The sequence below is a fragment of the Rissa tridactyla genome, chromosome 18 (assembly GCF_028500815.1).
Source record: "Rissa tridactyla isolate bRisTri1 chromosome 18, bRisTri1.patW.cur.20221130, whole genome shotgun sequence".
In the NCBI taxonomy this organism is placed as follows: Eukaryota; Metazoa; Chordata; class Aves; order Charadriiformes; family Laridae; genus Rissa; species Rissa tridactyla.
This window is the reverse complement of record NC_071483.1, coordinates 8,013,237-8,033,872: the sequence shown is the minus strand read 5'-3', so window position 1 is coordinate 8,033,872 and position 20,636 is coordinate 8,013,237. Positions and strand designations below refer to the sequence as shown.

At 44.0% G+C, this 20,636-nt stretch overlaps 1 protein-coding gene across 4 annotated transcripts; it reads right to left on the bottom strand.

The window, feature by feature from the left end:
* Positions 1–4,969: 4,969 nt before the first annotated feature.
* STX12 (syntaxin 12) lies at positions 4,970–20,296 on the bottom strand. 4 transcript variants are annotated; one of them, XM_054223585.1, is made up of 9 exons: positions 20,089–20,296; positions 16,700–16,769; positions 14,661–14,760; positions 12,606–12,743; positions 11,675–11,718; positions 9,647–9,752; positions 9,099–9,171; positions 7,914–7,996; positions 4,970–5,928 (listed from the first exon to the last, which is right to left on the bottom strand). In XM_054223585.1, exons 1-9 carry the CDS (start codon positions 20,198–20,200, stop codon positions 5,794–5,796), a joined length of 861 nt encoding a protein of 286 aa, XP_054079560.1. In that variant the 5' UTR covers positions 20,201–20,296; the 3' UTR covers positions 4,970–5,793. The 4 variants fall into 4 exon arrangements, with proteins under 4 accessions (XP_054079560.1, XP_054079562.1, XP_054079563.1 ...); XM_054223587.1 differs by having other exon boundaries at positions 5,787–6,230; XM_054223588.1 differs by having other exon boundaries at positions 5,787–6,223.
* Between the last annotated feature and the right edge of the window lie 340 nt (positions 20,297–20,636).

Sequence of the window (20,636 nt, the reverse complement as noted above, 5' to 3'; positions counted from 1 at the left end):
TGACTACTGCACACACCTCCATGGCCAACCTCAAGGACAAGGTGGAATTTCCAGAACTCAAGAGCTCATCTCCAGAAATTGGTGCACGATCATTGCCAGGAATAACTTGTTCCTGGCTGAAGAAGAGAAATTGAAGAAGAGAAACTGAGAAGCTTCAGAGAAACTGAAAAGGAATGACTGTTGCCTTTAAAACATACTATTTCAAATTTACGTGCATTCCAGGACAAGCTTGACATCCCAACTAATGGTGTGTCGAGAGTGAGTAAAGAAAGATTCACAATCTGAAATGCAGGTTAAACCATGAAAAACAAAGAGACAGGTAGTATCCATTAAACATCTGATGGTCACTTTAAAACTACACCCCAGATCAGTTATACCTCCAGGAAATTACTTTTACTCACTAAAACCACCTCAGAAGGTATGTAAAAGTCTTAATAAAACTAGGATATGTAATTGTTATGTAAAGGTATTTTCTAATCTCATGGTATGGCTAAATTTTAATTCATAGAAAGTACTGGCAACATCTTTATTCCAATTTTAAATGCATAGCCCATGTCTTTGTTTATTCCTCCATACGTTTTAACAAGTACTGGCATAAGGACGTACTGCTAAGACAGCATTCATTGTTTTTCATCTGTCTTCAGCTAGTTTAACTGTTGGAGGCACAAGAAGAGAAAGAATAAATATTTTATGGACTACGAAGAAGCAATCTTGAACAGAACAAAAACTAAATCAAAGCCAGAACCTAAAACCAATGAAAACTTTGAACTTCAGTAGAGAGATCTTTTCTGGAAACTGGATACTAAAACAATATCTGTGTCAGAAAAGAAGAGACACGGATGGAGGCAAACCTCAAAAGTATGGGCAACAATTTAAAGACAAGGAAAAAACTCTTGTTTCTGTTGACTATATTTAAGATATATTTCTCATATGATCGGTGTCTGTGATCCCCAAGGCAGCTCTACTTAGAGGTAGAAAAATAAATAGATTGGTAAAGACTGCAACTTTGATGTCAATATGGGTTGATAAGATTGAAGATAATTCACTACAGAAGAACCTGCTACTGACCATGAAGACTCGCTGCAACTCCATGGTTTTTGACCACCCAAAGCTCTCCCTATGAAGATCTACACTGCTGCCTACACAGAAGACTCTTCAGTGCTTGTGTAAGACATGAAGGATCCCAGAAGGATCCCACAGGATACATTTACACTGAGACTTTCCGGAAATCAGAGCTTCAAATAACAATACTATTGGTCCAAGCCTGCTACTGCAAACCATTTTCACTCTTGAGAATTGTACCTGTGAAAGGCCCATCACTTATCCAATATCATGACTGTGCGCTGCTTGGTTTGCTCTGGAAGAAATAAATGCTGTAAAAATGGGGGTTAGAATCTGTAATTCAGTAGATGCCAGCGCAAATTATGTCAAGTTTTACCATGAAGTATATTCTACTTTTTTTGCAGACCAGAAAAATAAATCTACCTGGTTGGTAGATTTACCCTCATTCACTGAGTGAGGCAGTGGAATACCACCCGCCCTAACTACCTAATGCTTCCCATTTTCGATTGCCTATTCAGCAGAATATAAACACTGTAACTGGAAGCTGTCCATGTTGGCTTCCTGCTACTCTTCATTTATTGTTTTTTTCTTACAGTTATGAAACAGCAGCTTACCTGTTTCAAAAGGAGCATCAAGGAAAAACATTTAAGTTTTCCCACACAAAACTCAAATCTTTTACTGATATTAACTGCCACATCTACACGCGACAATTTGCCTAAGATCAAACTGTATCAGATGCTCCGTTCACTACACTGGTATAAACATACTGCTTGCCCAAACTCAGTCTATATAATATTACAATGTGCACACGTATAACAGAAGTACAAGGGAAAATAAAGACCTTCCTTAGAATGTGTAAGGAAAGAGTCCATATACAAGCTTTGCTTTCCCTGAGAAAGATTTTTAGAACATTATAGTAAACGGATATTCAGGCTGCAAAAAGCTAATTATCAAAAATCTTAGAAATGTCAGAATGAAAGAGGGGCTGGCACCCAAACCTGACACCCTTACTCCCGGGTGTGAACCCCTGGATTGGATCATCTCCCCGACGCCCCTTCCACTTCATTTCTCTATCACTCAGTGCAACGGATTGTGCTTCGAAACCAAATCAGGTCAGCACCAGCACGGTGCAGAAAGCTGGCTGCCTGTAAGATCCTACCCTGTCTGTAGCAGAAGCCAGAGAGCATGGAGCTACAGGGGCCCTCATGGTTAGAGTTGTTACAGTCCTGCCCTCCACATGGTATTTATTTAGGAATTCTTCTGCAGTAGCATGCAAGTTACTGAAATTAAGTATTTCACAAGTTAAACTTCTCCAGCTGTTCAACAGATAGATTCCAAAGGCAGAAGTCATTCAAATTTACCCCTGAATATAATGCAAGTTGTGAACACTTTTGTATAAAAACACTAAGCAAAAAAATTAAAGGTACGTTATTTCAAATGTCACATTGAACATTCAGAAAGCACTAACATTAAATAATTTTTGGTTTTATCTACTGTATCCTATCATCATTTTATGGAGCACCATCTTGCCTCATATGGATGCTTGTTATTGCATATGTTCACCACAAGTAAAATACTAAAATATATGAGAGGGTTAAATGGTTTTACTAACTAAAGCGGGCACTCATAAAACAGGCCAAAATTAAAACGCATATTCAGTAAGCATCCATTCACCGAGCACTGTCACCAAAGCACTGAAAGGTAGGGGACCTGCAGTGAAAACCAGATGACTATGCAATTAAAGTCTGCAATCATGCATGCACATACACAGCTAGCTCATACAAATATACAAGTGCTTGACTTCTCAGCTGTAACGATGTGTCATTTTCTACATGATTTAAAATACAACTGCACACATTCCCTGAATAATGCTCCGGCACACAAAGAACACAGTACAGCAAAGATCTATTCGGTAAGGTATCAAAAAATTCAAAGCAAATGACACAGTGCCCCCGCTAACCTAATCTAAGGCCCTGCTTTCAGCAGAAGCTTGGACTAGGTGATTTCCAGAGATCTCTTCCAACGCAGACTTTTCTGCGATTCTAAACCAGCCAAACCCACGGTACTAACACTGCTTCTCCAAGACATCGCTTTGCCCTGACTTCTTGAATCGGTGTAATAAAAAAAACCCAGGCTACTTTCAAGCTGACAGATTTCTCGTACCGAAGACGCAACTGGAGCATTAGATTTAACGTGTGCTACACCGCGTGTTCCGATGAGGCCCCGGGGAAGGGACGCAGCCCCCCGGGACGCCTTCCACCCTCACCCAGCGCCGCGCCGCGGCCTTGCGCCCAGGCGGCCGCCGGGCTGCACCCCAGGCCTGGACCCCGGGCTGCACCCCCGGCCCGGGCCCCCGGTGCCGCCGCCGCGGGCAGCCGCCATCCGCAGAGCCAGGGGCACAGGCCCGGGCGGCAGCCTCAGCACCACGGCCCTTCCCTTGCCGCCCCGCGCACGCCCGGCCAGCCCCGCGGGCACCCGCGCTCCGCCGCCACAGCCAGAGGCGCGCGGCCCAGCGAAGCGGCCCCGGCCCCGGCCCCAGCCCCAGCCCGCTCGCTCACCAGCTGGGGCACTCGAAGAGCGACAGGCCGCCACCGCCGGCGGAGTTGGCGTTCGCCGCCATCTTGCCTCTGCCCCATTCAGGCGGGCGGAGGGCAGGATGGGAAGGTGGCGGACCGGCGCGCGGGGCGATCCCAGCCTGCCTCGCGCGGCGCGGCGGGGCGGGGCGGGGCGGGACGCGACGCGACGCGACGCGGGGCCCGGCGCTCGGGGGGCGGGAGAGGCGCCGGCTCCGTTCGCTGCCGCCGCGGCCCGCCCGCCCGTTCGCCCGCTCGCTGTGGCCGGGGAGGAAGGGGCTGGCGGGGGGGGGTCGGTGCAAAGCGAACGACCGGCACCCAGCCCTCCCGTCACAGACTCTCAAACCCCGCTTTTAGCGCCTCAGCCTTCTCCCGAGCAGCAGGCAGACACCCCGTTAGGTGGGGGGGAACGCGGGTCGTGTGCTGTGTTACAAGTGCTGGTAATTAGGCCTATACGAGGGAAAAAGCGCATCTCCTCCGTCCTCCCCAAGCCACAGCTCCCCCGAGCTGTCGCCCAGCGGCCTGGCACCCTGAGGCCTGCCCCGCCCTCGGCGGGCTCCCGGCCAGCACCAGGCTCCCTGGAGCCGGGCTCCAGCAGCTCCCAGGGCAGCAGAACCCACCTGGGAGCCGGGAATGCTCAGTGCCAGAACACTGCACCGATAGCAATGAGTTTCCAACGCAGATTTTTCACACTCAGAATCACCAGTGAAGACTGCAGCAGTTCCACTGCTGAGGTCAATGATGTAAAGAGAGAGGAGAAAGGGTCAAGCAATTCCAGCCATCCTGAGCCCAGGGAGCTGGACTGGTGTTCTCAACTCCAGCTTCCAGAGGACCAAAAAAGGGCTAGTGGATGGATCCCACAAATAATGCACCCTGGCTGCCGTTTAAGTGTGGGAGGAGGCAAGTGCTTTCATTTTCGCATGGAGATGCGACATGCCCACAGCAGGCAGTGCACGAAGCAGCAGGCTTCAGGAATACTTTAAATAAGGAGCAGAGTGACACACAGTTCCCTTCCCAGACTTTACTGTACAGGCTCAGCAAAGACTCAAAGTTCTAGCAACAGGCAAATAGTCAAAGTTGACCCAACACTGTTCTGGGGCATCATTTTTCTGTGATCAGCTATCATACAGGGCTCTGCACAGTTCTCTGTACGTCCATGTGTGAAAGTCATTCAGTGTTTTCAGCTAGCTTCATTTTTAAGAATCAGGGACCACAGAACTAAAGCTGGAGGAAACACTGTTGTTGCTGGTGTGAAGTCTTCTACCCTGCTTACAGAGGAAACTGCAAACATACCTGCGCCAATGCCTAAACTGCAAAAGAAAGAAATTCTGACAGAGGCTTTTAAAAGTGTTTATTGATGGTTGTTAGATGGAATGATGACGCAATAGTGCAAACCACTGTGCAATGGGGAGAACACACTCCCTTCCCAGCTTTCACATTTACTTTATTAGACAGGAGACATGGAATAAGGATTAAATACAAAATGGGTCAGTACGCTGCATTTACCACACTCTGTTGGGCTTTGGACAGATTACTGTTCCCTCAGTGCATGTCAGTTCAGAGCTACATCGAAGCGGGGAGTGGCTGCTATTTTCTGCCCAGCTCTACTAGCAAGACAATCGGAACCACCGACCTTCATTTGCACACACATCCTCAGTCTGAAAAACCTAGCACTTCACTCTGCCAGTTTCTACACCTTCTGTTTCATAAGAAATGGAAAACATCAGATGTTCACAAGCCACACACACTATTTACTAGTACACTACAAGTGAGCTTCAAGAGTACTTCTTCAGAAGCAAGATTTCAGCTACTCCTTATCTATCTTGCCAGCACATAAACTCAGGTGCCCAATTTCTCATCTTTGCACAATTTTCTCCCTGGATGCTTCTCAAAACAGGAGCAAGCAGCTAAACTCTGTATTTCTAGTGCTTGAGAGTCAGCATTGGAAGAGATTTATTTGTCCAATAATAAAGCACCAGCTAGAATGATGCATTTTGGAAAAAAAAAAAACAACACCCAACCACACTCAAAAACCTAAACAACCCAGTTACGAGTCTCAAGGCTCAACTGACCAGCACGCGGTGGTTCCAGCTATCACCCATGCGTACTTCTCCTTGCTTTTTCAAATCTGCAACAACATCTTTCTCTTCAAGAGACTCTAGAACCACAGCCGCTTGGAGACTAATAAAACCATGGGGCAGGTACTGGAGACTTTAGAAACTGCTGGATTACGGTAATGCGAATCAGTGTTGTGCCCTCTTTGAATGTCATTCTTATTCCAGTCCAAAGTTACCTATACATATAAAATGTTAAAGTTGTGCCACTTCTCAAAAACAAGACATCTCCAATTACTGATCACACTTCAGCATACAGTTGGGACAGGGAATAATACATTACAGAAAGCAAAACCACAATATTTTTGTTACATAAAACAATATAATTTGTATATAAACTGATAAATACTGTCTCCATGGTTCACTAATTCCAAATACTAGTTATCTGCACATTAGTTGCTAATATCTATTACTAGAAGTAGTTCCAGCTTGTGCTCTCTCAGGGTGGTCAATTCATTTCCGAGACTAGTCAGCCTGTTCGCTCCGAGGGGGAAAAAAAAAAAAAAATAATCTCAGCAATGAGACTAGGTTCCATGTGAAGATTTCATTTTGCTGTCTGCCAGATAAGTAATCCTATGATTATAGACGCCACAGCAAGACCAAGAAGCAGGATACAGATCTTCTTACGTGATTTCTTCTAATAAAAGAAGAAAAAAAAGCCACTGACACCAGGAACAGATGACGAGAGGAAAAAGCAAGTCTACCAGTTAATGTTACTAACTTTGGCAAACTCGAGGACTTGATATCAATCATTATTTAAGAGAAGTAACCAGTGTAGTCGAACGCTTTTACATCTTCCTTAAACTGCATGATCCTACAGATAAATAGTTTTAGTTTTAGGCAGGAGCACAGTCATCTAAGAGATGCAGTTAAGTCAAAACATGACAAGCTTTGCTTCTCTTAAGGGAAATGCAAGCTTTACTTCAACTTGACAACACCTACCACACGCTTTTCATCCTAACAGACACGACCATGGCTTCAAAGGAAAGCCAAACATCTCTAGCTATTTAACTTTTCCAGGCAGGACTAAAACTGCTTAGCAGTTCTCTGATACAATCTCCCCTTGGCCACTTGGAGTTGGTGTGGAAATAGTATTGCATTTCTACACTTTAAATGATTTAATATACAATTACTCTACTTGGATTTTACAGCTTCGATCACTTTATTCATCATAGGAAACTACAGTCAGTCCATACACACCACATATTTTTAACTTAGTACCTAAGGAGTTGAGGATAGTTATATATAACCACTTCCTTCTCCATCCAGAAAGACACATTCAATACATATCCAAAGACTCCCAAACTTAGATTTATAATATACCTCAAAACTCTATATAGGAAGTCATGGAGAAAGAATACTACTAAATGCTGCCACATGGTAAAAAGCTACTTTCTCTCCCTTGCGCTGAACAGCACTGGAGTTTTAATGCCTTCTAGTACCTCCCCACTTAACAGCTTGAAAGAGTCTTGTGTGGAAGCCTGAAGTCCCAGTAGCAAAGCTCTGTATGGGACTGACTGAAGCAGAACCCTTGTTCCTTCACAGAACCTGCACCTACAGGGACAATAATGATGAAAGGAAGCTACAGAAAACATCGCATATCACACACAAAGGAGATTTAAGCAGCAGTGAGAACCACTGATATTTGATGGGACAGGGAGGACAGGCTAAGGGACAGGGAGGACAGGCTAAGGGACAGGGAGGACAGGCTAAGGGACAGGGAGGACAGGCTAAGGGACAGAAACTCAGCAGTTAGAAAGAAGGGTGCTGCAAATCCCAGTCACCAGAAGTTTCCCGAGTTTGGGCAAGGATTTTTGTATATCAGTGCCTTGGCTGATATGCTTGCAAGAGGGATAGAACATGAGAATATGTTCTTGTTTAACTATTATATTAACTCCTGAGAACAGCAGAGGCAGCTAAACACTTACACTTGTTGAGGAACAGACTGACTATATATCCTCTGAAGTAGAAGGGTAATTTCAATACCATGTTTTTGACTTAAGTGCTTTATTCCTTGCAGCACGATTCTGAGTGAGCGACAACTTGCACAAGCTGTTTTTAATAACTTGCTTGGTGTGCTGCAGTCTTCGGTATGTGTCTTGCTATGCCTGTTCCATTATTGCTCAACTGTATGTTGACAATAATTCAAGCATACAGAATTTACCTGATAATAGGCAGCTCTCTGTAACTGCTCACTGGCTCTTTCCACATGGACTTCTGCACTTTCCACATTTGCCTCTATGCTATCTATGGAAAAAAGAGAACTCATTGTAAAATATTTCAGAGCTTCAGTGTGTAAAAAAAAAATTAATCAGAAATACAATACTTCTATACAAAATATCGGAAAATTTAACCTATGTAGACAAAACAAGTTTGCTGATGACACCAAGCTGTGTGGAGCAGTCAATATGTTGGAGGGAAGGGATGCCATCCAGAAGGACCTGGACAGGCTGTAGAGGTGACCCTGTGTGAACCTCAAAGTTCAGCAAGGCCAAGTGCAAGGTCCTGCACCCGGGTCACAGCAATCCCAAGCACAAATACAGGCTGAGTGGAGAGTGGATGGAGAGCAGCCCTGAGGAGAAGGACTTGGGAGTGTTGGTGGATGAGAAGCTCAACATGACCCAGCAATGTGTGCTGGCAGTGCAGAAACCCCCTGCATCCTGGGCTGCATCCTCAGCAGCGTGGGCAGCAGGGTGAGGGAAGGGATTCTGCGCCTCTGCTCTGCTCAGTGCTCCACCTGGAGTACTGCATCCAGCTCTGAGGCCCCTACCATGAGAAGGACATGGCCCTGCTGGAACAGATCCACTGGAGGCCATGGAAGTGATCCGATGGCTGGAGCCCCTCTGCTATGACGACAGACAGAGAGCTGGGGGTGTTCAGCCTGGAGAAGAGAAGGCTCCAGGAGACCTCAGAGCCCCTTCGAGTCCCTAAAGGGACTCCAGGAAAGCTGGGGAGGGACTCTGGATCAAGGAGCAGAACAATAGGATGAGGGGGAATGGCTTTAAACTGAAATAGGGGCCCAGGGTGGCCAGAGAAGCTGTGGCTGCCCCATACCTGGAGGTGTTCAAGGCCAGGATGGATGGGGCTTTGGGTGACCTGGTCTAGTGGTTCTAGCGCTCCTGTGCAACCTGCTCTAGGTGACCCTGCTCTGGCAGGGGGCTGGACTAGATGATCTCCAGAGGTCCCTTCCAACCCCTGCCAGTCTGGGCTTCTGTGTAGTGGGAGGCGTCCCTGCCCGTGGCAGGGGGTTGGAACTAGATGATCTTTAAGGTCCCTTCCAACCCAAACCATTCTATGAAAACATGTAGTTGAACTAAGAAGAAACTTCCTATTAAACACACACACTTACCAATCATATCTCCTTGGTCATGAATCATCATGGCTAAATCCTTAAATATCTGATTGACATCCAAAATGTCTGCCTGAAGACAACAGTTTGACAAGTTATAACAAACATTGATTACAATTTTTCTAATCCTCATTCTTAGTACCTATTCTGACCATTACTGGAAATGTCAGAATAGATACCATCATTCACTGACTGAGGTGATTTGATGCTACTGTCTATGGAACTTGGGCTTAACACAGAGCCTACAATATTCCTACTACACAAAATTTGTTTCATCACACTAGCAATTAATACAGTATGTAACAGAAATGAACATTGTAACATGACTTGCTCCTACCATCTCTGAAGGACCACCAGTCAACACTGAAGGAAAATATACCTAGTCTCCTTCAACAGGAGCAGGGAGATTGATCTTGGCATCAATCCTCTCTACAAGGAACTCTGTTCCTCCACCTTCAGATCTCCTCAGCCCATCCCATTAGTTAGCACTGCACGACTTCTTTGGTTTATCTCCCAATACTGTTAACTGTGCAGGATCTACCGGTCACCTCTAATTGCCTGATTGCTGTTTCTCTTTCTTTAATGAGTTCAAGGTCCTGTTCAGTTATTGCCGCATCTTCTTCTTGAGACTGCATTTGATTCCAATCTTCACCACTGGAAAGAGATGGAAAGAAAGTATGACTTTCTCTGAGTGAAGGTACTCCCACACTCCATTTATAGCAAAGAGCCAGTGAGTTGAAGTTGAAAAGTTTCCTACAACCTCGAGGTGCCTGGCCCTGCAACTGTACACAGAGACAGGACTGATTTGTGACAACAGTTACAAATCGGAACAATTGAAGAGAGGGACAGATCAGGAAAAGTGAAGAAACTGGAAAGCAGTTACATGTATGGAAATCCTGTTCTAGGGTTATCTATAGCATTATAGAAGAAACTTCCTTACTTCAGTTCCGCCCTTTTTTTTTTTTTTAAATACCTGTACCTTCCTTCCCTCTCACCATCCCCTAAAAAGGGAGAAATCAGGGTGAAAGTTTTGACAGAGAGTAAGTAGCCTGCAAGCACATTATCAGAACAAAAGAACACCTGACAAGCATCTGGATTCAAAAATTCTCACTTGCTATCTGGCATTTGGAGGTAAGAACGAAGCGTTTTAATATTTTGTTAGTCTAGTGAGAACTTCAAATTAAATCACACACCAAAAGAGATGCTGAAAACCAGATAACTGGGCATCCCAGCTTACCACTCTCCCAAGGAGCTGGTACTTTGTAACTGGTGCACAAGTTACACCAATTATAGCAAAAGAAGTACCTATAATACAAGGCCACCTATACGTTCAGCATGGGAATTTCTTCAAGGGCAACATCTCCCGCTTCTCAATGAGGAGAAACATGCTGGAAAGTACTGTTACATTTCAGGGTTAGGTATACAACACTAAATAGTAAGTTTTAAAGTCTGAAAGCGTCAAAATAAATTAAGATAAACTACATGTGTAGGTCAGAGGCAGCTGACCCATCCATCAATTCAGCTCTAAGACGACAGTAGGGTTTTCAGATATTTAAGGCAGAAGTTTCTGACATGCAGCACACAAGACCAACTTTGAATGTGGAGTGGCTGCAGCGTGCCAGGGCCTCTCACTGAGCTAAGAGTCTGTGCATGAACAGGTACCTGGCTAGTCCCCCCTGCTTCAGCGAGCAAGGTGTTCAGACTCACCACAGCATCTCTATAACTGAACAACCTGGGGTTTTCACTCCTGACTCAGTATGTGAAAGCACAGGGCTAATGAAGGGGATGCACACCAAGCAGCTGATCAGATGAAGTGCAGTTTGCAGAGGGAAGATGCACAGATGAGACATGTAAGCTAGGTCTCTTAATTTAGAAGGTTAAAGGATATATACAGATAGGGCCAACAAATTTCATCCCAGTTTTCTCAAATATACATACAGTAGAAACAGACACAGTAATCACAGATGCTTCTGGAGTGTCTTGAGTTCTCCTTACCACATTGTAGAGTTGATATAACATTTTACAAACCTACCTACTATGCAGGGACACTGTTACTGCAGAACCAATAAAACTGACAGGTGACAGTAATGCTGTCTTGTTGTGCACATTCTAGGATTAGTTTGCCAGTACACAGTGTCTAAGACCTCTGAATTTAAGGCAGCCCCATCCACTACTCTGCAATAACTCCATCTGGGCTGCCAGAGAACACCCAAACCCATGAAATAAATAGACAGCTCTTAATGGAAAGAGTTACAGTAAGGGAAATCCTGTCTGGTAATCTTGTGCTCACAGTCCAGAAAACCAGGAGCTCCCACTGCCACATACTAGGGACTCTACTACTCCCCTCAGGGCAGTAATCACACAACCTACATTTAAGGAGGATAAAATAGTGTCATATCCAGGTATTTTTTTTTTTACATTGTATGTTTCAAGTACTGTAATAATTGCATTTCAAATCTTTTTGCTTTGCATTCAGCTAGCAGAGCCTGGTACAAGTTACAATAACATATCTTACCACAAAAACTTCAGTTACACACAGTTAAAAGCATAACATCAAGAATACAGGAAGCTGTTACCTATCAAATGAAACAAGCTGTTCTTCTCTGAACCGCTCATCAGCCTAGAAGAGAGAAGTGAGCTATTAGTCTTGCAGACTACCAGAACCATTCACAAAGTCAACAGGAGTGTCTTGGCATATACTGTCCAGAGAGTTCTTTGAGAATGCCACTATCAACTTCAGCTTTCAGATTTAAGTTATGTTAATTAAGATTAGATTTGGATTCATCTGTAGATTTAATTTTTAGATTCAGATTGTCTCTGCAAATCAGAGACAACTAAGTGATCAAAAGCAGCTAGTCTGTTTACTCAGATCAGCTGTCATTGTTTATCACTACTTCTCTCAACTTGTAGCAAAAAATTTGGAGCATGATCCAATGGATAAATGTGTTCCCTTGTAGAAATTAAGAATGCATAGTTAACACAAAGACCCAAGGCAAGGGGAGAAAAATGCTTTCACTGGCCTTTTTATTATGAATTCTTAGTAGCCACAGGGGTTTGTCAAAACATAATAGGGAGAAGGTTTGAATGTACACTGGAGATATTAGCAGGAGAGATGCTATAAGAAAATAAAGAAACATAGTGAGATTTAAGATGCAATTTAAGGTGTGGTAAGCTTCCAACTGACCTCTAAGTTTTCTAGCCTAGGGCTGACATCAAGCAAAGAGCAGCCTACAATACTTTGCTATTAACTATACTTTGAATGCCCATCTCGTCCTCCGCAACATTTGCAGCTATCAGGATTCCTTCCCTCCTCTACTAACATTGATGAGGAGCACACTGAAATGAGTGCCTACTTACAACATCTGGAATGACAAAACTAATGCACCGAGGCCTCATCTGCAGTCAGTAACGTGACAGTAGACAGCTATGAAGTTGGTAGGCAAGTACAAGATCTCTCAAAAGACTTGTAGTTCACCATATCAACAAAAAATTTTAATAAATACTTACAGAGATACGGGAGCCAGCTCTCGCCCTTGCTACAGTCTCTTTTTCCTTCTCTGACACTCGCCTCTGTATTGCCTGGAAGTTATTTAAGGCCGCGGAGAAGTCATTCATTAAACGTTCTTTCTGAAGCCTCTGTTGGCGCTAAAGAGTTGAAACAAACACAAGTGTTCAGATATTCCCATTCACGATAATGTAACTGTCAGACTCTCAAAAAACCCATCAGCATAATAACAACAACAATGAATGCTGGCACCCAAGCGATCTTTTGGTTCCAGTATTCTGGGGCACTGGAGAGAACAAAAAGCCCACCATATTTTAATTCATTATACCAAATGCTCTATGCCTTGCCTACTGCATAACAGTTTTGTGCAATAAGGTTTTCTAATTTCAGTCTAGTTTTAAGTGTGAACTAGAGAGGTCTTCTACACCATTACTCTTATCGAAATCACATTCCAGTAACCTAGCACGTTTAATTATGTACCTTTTGGATACCTACAATGCCTTTACCCCCCATTCCTCTACTTAGCCAACCTGGTAGTACTTAATTTTCTCTTGTCCTGATTAAGACAACTACCTTAACTTTCTTACAAATACAGGAAGCCCCACACTTCCAGAACTAGTGACAACATCTATTACCCTAGTTTCACAAACTGTCTCTCTACATGCTACAGTACAAGCCTGTGTTACCTGATCAGAACATATCCTTAGTCCTGCTAACTGTTTGAATTTATCTTTTCGCCAGATACATTAGTTGTGATATTCCTTTTCATCCTTGTTTTACAGTATTAACTTATTTAGCCTCCACTGAACATCTTCTTTGAGTGTTATGACATCCCAGTTATGGGAAAGAAGAAGTTGTGAAAAAGCTTGTCCCAAGGACACTTGATGCTCTGGTCAATTCTTATGTTTTCCATTAGAGAGATTACCAACAGTTGTTTCAAACTGCAGGCTTTCCTCTATTGTAATCCTTCTATGAGTTAGTATCAATTCAACAGCCATTTCAAGGAAATAAATGTTTTCAATTAATTTTTTTCTATAAGCCATTACAGCAGCCTCATAATATGCTGCAGCTTCCATCTGAGCTGTCTGGAAGCAAAAACACTTCTGTCAGAGGAGATCCTCAGCATGTTTATACCAGCTCCTGCAGATTTTGACTGGACTGCTCCAACAGGCTTCACTAGGCTTCAAAAGTCACTGCTGCATTCAGCAAGACGCAAAGGACAGCATTTTGTTCAGCAGAGGGAGATTAACTGAAAAAATATTTGCTGAACAAACAGGCAAAACGTGGCCATGCTTACAACTGGCATATAACTTCTAATTCTGTCTTTAAAATACAGAATATAATAATTCTGTATCTAAATACAGAATTAGATGAAGATGACATCTGCTGACCCATATCCACAGATCATCCCACAACAGTATCACAGAAGCTGATACATCAATGTTGTGGTGGTGATTTAAAGTAGATCAAGAAAATGCCAACAGCAGAGGACTGTCCCTTCCCTTCCCTTTCCCACAGGGAGGGGGAACTCGAAAGACTATTTGGCAAGAGATAAAGCCATAATCATTGCCTCACTACATTTCGCTTTATTCAAATATGAGCAAGGTGAGTCAGCTCCCCCCCCCAATAAATCACATACAAGGGAAAGCTTTTGGCTGTGATCCCAATTCATACTGACATGCCGTTTTCTATGAGTTCTTATCCTAAAACACTGCCTTGCATGACCAGGCATTTTGTAAACAAGATTATTTTTCAGATATTTACTCAGAAAAACAGAATTGCACACTCAGCTCTCCTCAAACATTTAGGGCTTCTTATTCTCATGCAAGTAAGTTTTATACTTATTCACCACTGGGAAACATTGCTTTCCCAATGTCATATAAGCAGCCAGGATGTAGCCAGTTTAATAGGTTTCCCTACTTCAGCAACACTCTTCATTGCAGAAGGCTGCTGTCTCTTCAGCTGTGCCACTTCAAGCTTTGTGAGGTTGTGGTCTAAGCTAGTTTCATGAAATGAGTCATTTAGAAAATACGTCCAGACAATTTCTGTGTACCTACCTGTTCAGAAGCAGACAGAGGAAGTGGTAGAGACCCCAACTCCTTTAGATATTCATTGGTCTCTTTGGCAAGGCGGTTTGCAGAATGCTGTAGCTGTTGTCTGAAATAACAGTTCAAAAGCAGTTACACAAGCTTCTACCTAAAAAGCAGTCTCTGAGCATTTCAGTTTCCAGACCAATGACCAGGCAGGGGTTCTGAGATCACACATCTTTATGGTGTGGGGTTTTTTCTCCCTAATGGAACAGAGATGTACTTTTAGCTTTTACCATCAACTTGACTCTGGACTATGTTTTAAAAAGGGATTCAAGGAAGTTCCGTGCTCCCTGCTAACTAGTATAATTCAGTAGTTTTTAAAAGATATTTTTCTCCAATGGCAAAGGAGAGAGAAATTCAAGGGAAAGACAACTTTATTCAGTGAACATAACCACTCTTTTAGTGTGAATTCCTTGTAGCACCAATTAGTAACTAACTGTTCAATTGACAATTGCCAACTGCATTGGTTAAAATGTGCGTTTAATAAAATCAGAGACATTAAATTCTTACATTTTTGTGAAAAAAAATCAATGGTCAGAGAGAGAAATGATCCAGCTTCTACTTTGGGAAATGAAAGGCTTTCCCCTGAGCCTTTATGTTTTCCAGCAATGTTACAATTCAAAGCTATTGTTGCAAAGGATCTAGTGCAGCAGCACCTTCATTAGTACCACAATGCAGAAAAAACATCAGTTACGTTGAACTTCACGTAAAGAAATCACCGTGTACATCAAAGATGCAGTTTATTAGAAAGTATGCTTGTGCTTCACAGAGAATAGAACTGTAAGTTTTATTTTGCAGCCATATGCACAAAACCTAATAATGTAAACGACAAAGATGCAAAAAACTAAAACAAGAACTAATTTTTTTGGCATTAAATGGATACAAGATGCTTAAGTGAAAGTCACCTATTCAGCCCAATGCACACACAAATCAAAGTATTCAGGCTGCATTATTGTATAAGTTGATCTGCAATATGTGAGTTGAATAAACCACACATGCATTTTTGTATTAAATTTGTACGGCAGACGACAATCTGTGGAGCGCAACCACTCTCACCTTAAAGAGAAGGGCCACTTCTACAGTGAAATTAAATGGAAATATATTTGTTTGGTCACGAGTGAATAGTTCTTTAATCAACTGAGCAGCTCAGACAAACAAATTCCTTTCTCTACAACTGGACTCTGATCTCATCCTCCAAATACAGTGTATGTAGCCATCACAAGAAGTCATGAACTTATCCAAAAGTCAGCTATTACAAAAAGTGGGGATGTCGCGTATTAAGAGATTCAAGGTACAGTCACATGAAGAGATAATGGAAGAACTTACTTTCAGGTTTTCTTTTATGACTCCAGAAATAATAATTTCTCATAACTTCCTACTTATGCTTTACAAGTTTGTAAAAGATGCACAGAGACACAGACTCCCTGCTCAGTCTCTCTAGGAGTCAGTTTGGACTATGCCTGTTTAAACGTTTTCTATGTTGTCCCCCATTGGTATCTTATTCTTCTGAAATTATGTGTGACATGCCATAGAGGATCCTCCTCTATGGCTGCCATAGAGGATCGCTAATCTTTCTAGTGCCTAAATCCATCTGTACTACAAGCTACTTTTGCATCAGTTATGGGTCTTCCTTGCTATTTGTCCTTATTTCTCTTATGTGAGGACCAAATACGCCATTCGCTGCTTCTAAAGCCTAAGTGAAGCCACTATGGCTAGTCTTCAAAGTACAGCTAATGCACGGCTGATATACTACTACAGTTTTTAAATAAGCTATACTGTTTCTAACCACTCCTACCCAGCAGTTTGGAATGGCTTCTCCAGAGCCCTGCAGAAACGCCTTAATCTGTCCAGTAAACTACTTAACTTAATACAGTCCTACAATGAAAAAATGACTAACTGCATTCACCTACTAAAGCATCTTCCTGAAGCAAGTAACCCAGTTCCTCTAAGAATACAGACAGAAGTGACAGAGAACCTACACAAACGTTAGCTCATTTAATACTTACAAGTTTTCCTGAAGCTTGCTGGAATCCTGCTTGGTTCCCAGCTGGCTCATCAAATTCTTTATTTGAGCAGCTGAAGATAAAGAGATCACAAAATGAGTTAGTAAGACAAGTTCTGGTGTATTTTATTTCTTCTTGAATGCAGTCTTCTAACTTCCCCCAAAGGATTTCTCTCAATGTTTGACTTAACCAAGCTGGTAAGACAACACTTACATTCTTTGCTTTAAATGCAAAGTGTGTTTTAAACGTCCCCATTTAGACATGGTCCAGCCTAACTTTCAGATAAGAAAGTGATAGTGAGGCTTACATACCCTGAAGACAAGTCTGTGGAGCTAAAAGCTTGTGCGCTCCTCTTCCTCAACCTTTTTAGACCAAATAACATAGCTGTTTATTTCTACCAGCCTTGCTATTTCTGTATTTTAGGCTATCACTGCTGCAGAGCAACTTTAGTACATTGTGTTCCCTCTTTTACATATTCTAGAGTTACTTAAAATATTAGTCGTCTGTTTAAAAAAAAAAAAAAAAGAAAAAGCCAAGGGTTGCTAACAGTTAAGAAAAAAAAAATAATCTGAATTTTTCTATTCATGACAGCCCAAACCTTTTGCAATACTGGCCAGCCTTTCAAGAACAGCAGGTAGCAATGGTGCATTTCATGGTTAGCTTGCATCAATGTGAAATCACATCGTAGCAAGAAGAGATATTCTAGCCCTCTTTCTTCCCTGTCTTCTATGTTTTCCACTATTTTTCGTGTGTAGGGACTAGTGATCCTGCAACCACACAATGAATCACATCAAACCATTAAGCTACCTGAAAAGCAGGTACCATCTTCTCTCTCCACTATTATTTTTTTGACAGATCAGCAAGCTGATCCACTTTATTCTGCAGATGCACAATGCTAAAGATGCTGGGTGCACCATTTATGACAGCAGTATGATGTCTGATGGCTCAACTCACTTGTGAAATTGTATGCGATCCCGTCAAGCATTGAAAGAGGCAAGATCAAGGAGGATCAACTTAATATAGTTCTACAGGCACCTGCATGGAGTTGAAACATCCCATGAGTTTAACTAGACCTACTTCCAATTCAGTGCCATCCTACTGGTTTAATTTCTGCTTTCAGGCTGGAGCAGCCACTTCAGTTGATTAAATGTGTTGCTGAAGGAACATCAGATTCCTACAAAGACCACTTCTTTTAAAGTGATGTCCAATGGCTTATAACAATGGCAGCTCAGCTAAAGCTGCAATATGATTTAATAAGTAATTAGGCAAGTGTTCTAGCTTTTGCATCCAGCAAGAGTATTCTCGCGGAGAATTCTAGACTTCTACTAGCTCATACAGTGAGGAGTTCTTCACGGCTCCTTATACACCAAGCTGAACATGGCTTCTAGCAAGCAAGACCGCACATATTTCAGAGCTCTGTCTGCCACAGGAAGGTCAGAAAAGTTCATAGTCCAGTTAAACTGCCAAATGGCACTCAGACTATGTGTGTGGACATCAACGACTTTGCAAGTGTCCTTTGCACTATAATGTCTAGGTACTTTGGGATGTATCTTTTTTCTCCACTGGGGGAAGATTCTTGTAACAAGCCCCATTTCCACATGTGGCGATGTGCTTTTTGTCCTGGTCTGAGTCAGGTTCAAGTTTGCTATGCTTAGTTTATCTCAGTCAACAGCAATGCACAGAGTCTATATGAAACGGGAGCAAAGTGTCTGGAAGGCCAAAGGAAGGGGCTGAAGCTCTTTACTTTTATTCTTTGGATAGTGGGTGTACATATCAACATAGAGAGCCCTCTCAGTCAATACCTTTCTGTCTCCGAACCCTCTCAATTTTAGGCTGTGAAGCCTTTCACATACTGACTATTTTACAGTTAAGATTTCTTCAAACATTTCAATCTCTGCTCTAGATGCTTAGGTAACGTAACGGTCTTGCAAGCTCAGGTCACCAGTTCTCTGTACGTTTTGTGTGAAAACTTTACAGAATTTCCCAAAAGGAATGAAAAATAGTCAGCTGTGTCCACTGTTTGCTTGTTGTTTGCCCTACAGCGAATGAAAGGGGAAATGAGGACAGGCTTAAGGCTTCAATATGTCTTCTCCTCCTAGGCTTGAATGGAAAGCTTTTATAAAATATGTAATAAAGTTAATTACCATGACGTTAAGTCAGATGTTCTGCGTATTCCCACCCACCTTGATAAAAACTGTAAAGCTATTTGTTTCACTTGAGATAGGCAGCGCACTGAGATAGGATGGCTGTTGATCATGAGACAGTGAAAGCTTGTCCTATGAGGAACAGAAGCTGAACTACTTCAAAGGGGTGGCTGAGAGGGAAGTGTCCTATGGAAGGGACGGGGGCGTAAAGAAAAAAAAAGAAAGTTAAAAAAAAAAAAAAGAAAAAAAAAAACCCCAGACAATCCATGCTATTTGGTGAACTTTGAAGCAATTCAACCAGCAGCCATGCCTATACCAAGAGCAAATAAACATGACTGAGCAAAATCAAAGTTTCAGCAATATTAATAGCTTTGTATAATTGAACTGGAGAAGTCACCAACTTTCAGAGGAACCAACGCGTTCAACTGATCTTGCCCCTAAAAAACTGCACGGGCATGCGGACAATTTAGCAAAGGCAGTATCCTTAAGAAGGGGTTCTATCAAAGACTCTTTTGGAAGTGACTTATTTAGTAAGCAGTATTTCAGCAATCAATACTAGGATTTCAGTGATTAGCTTACAATACCGATAACTGCCTCTAATGACAACTATATGATCAAGAAACTGTAATGCCATTTACTTAATGACAATCTGTTCATCAGCAGAATGCTTGCCTGCAGAACTCTGCCAGCACCCTTAAGAGGAAACAGGCAAGTTAACAGCAGCCTTCAGAAATCTCTGCAACAGCAGCTTCTCCCAGATGCCTGGCACGAGGCAGGGTGACAGCTTTTGGCTCCCTGCTTCCACACCGCACCTCAATGAAGGCACATAAAGGCGAACGAGAAGCCGAGCCCTTGCCAGGCTGTCAGAGGGATTCAGCACCGCTGGGGAAGAGCCCAGCTTGGTAAAAGCGACATAAACACCGCATCGAAACCGACAGCGGCGCGTACTTGGCCCAGGCCCGTGGCAGTCGCAAGCTGCTAATGACAAAGCCCGGAGGAGGAAGCTCAGGACGGGCTGGGGTGTGCCCACGGCCACGGGGCAGGGGGGCCGCGGTGCCGCGTCCGGGACAACCCTTGGCCCGCCCGGCACCGCCCTGGTGGGGGCTCCGCCAGCCCCAGCGGCCGCTGCGGAGCGCTCGCCCCCCGCTCCCCGCCACGGGACCCCGCGGAACGGTCCACCCCCCCGCGCTCCTCACAGGCCGCCGCCGGGCCGGGCCGCCCCTTCACCCCGGGCCCGGGCGCACTCACTGTAGTGCGCGATGCGCTGCACGTTGGCGCTGCATGTCTGGATGATGCTGCCAAAGTCCCGCGGCGGGGGCGGCGCCCCGGGACGGTGGGGATCCAACGGGCCGTACGACATGGCCGAGCCGGGAGGGACGGAGGGAGCGCGCCGCCGCCGGGCCCAGCTGACAGGACCCACCAGCCGCTGCGCACGCGCGGCCGCTGCTGACGGAGCGCCCGCATATGCGCGAGGCGCCGCCGCCGGCGCCTGCGCGCTCGAGGCGCGGGGAGCCCGCGGGGTGCCATGGCAACGGGCCGCCCGCCCCGCCCCGCCCCGCCCCGCCCGCTCCTGCTCCTGAGGGGGAGCCCTCGGCGCCGCGGTCGCCCGGCTCGGCGTGAGGGGTGGCGGCGCCTCCTGCCTGGCATGTCCCAAAAGAATATCCCTGAAATGTTATTAGTAACTAGTGTTGAAAGGCCTTATGTGTATTCTCACGAATAATGAGGATTCTAGCCTTGAATTTACGAAGCATGAGTTAATGAAAAGAGCTCCTTATCAAGGGAGGCAAGTGGTGCAT

Coding starts and splice junctions, on each gene's coding strand:
- STX12 (XM_054223585.1), bottom strand. CDS start 20,200: ATGTCGTACGGCCCGTTGGATCCCCACCGTCCCGGGGCGCCGCCCCCG. Junction 14,761..16,699: donor AGCAAGCTTCAGGAAAACTT/GTAAGTATTAAA, acceptor CTGTTATTTCAG/ACAACAGCTACAGCATTCTG. Junction 11,719..12,605: donor GAGCTGGCTCCCGTATCTCT/GTAAGTATTTAT, acceptor TCTCTCTTCTAG/GCTGATGAGCGGTTCAGAGA.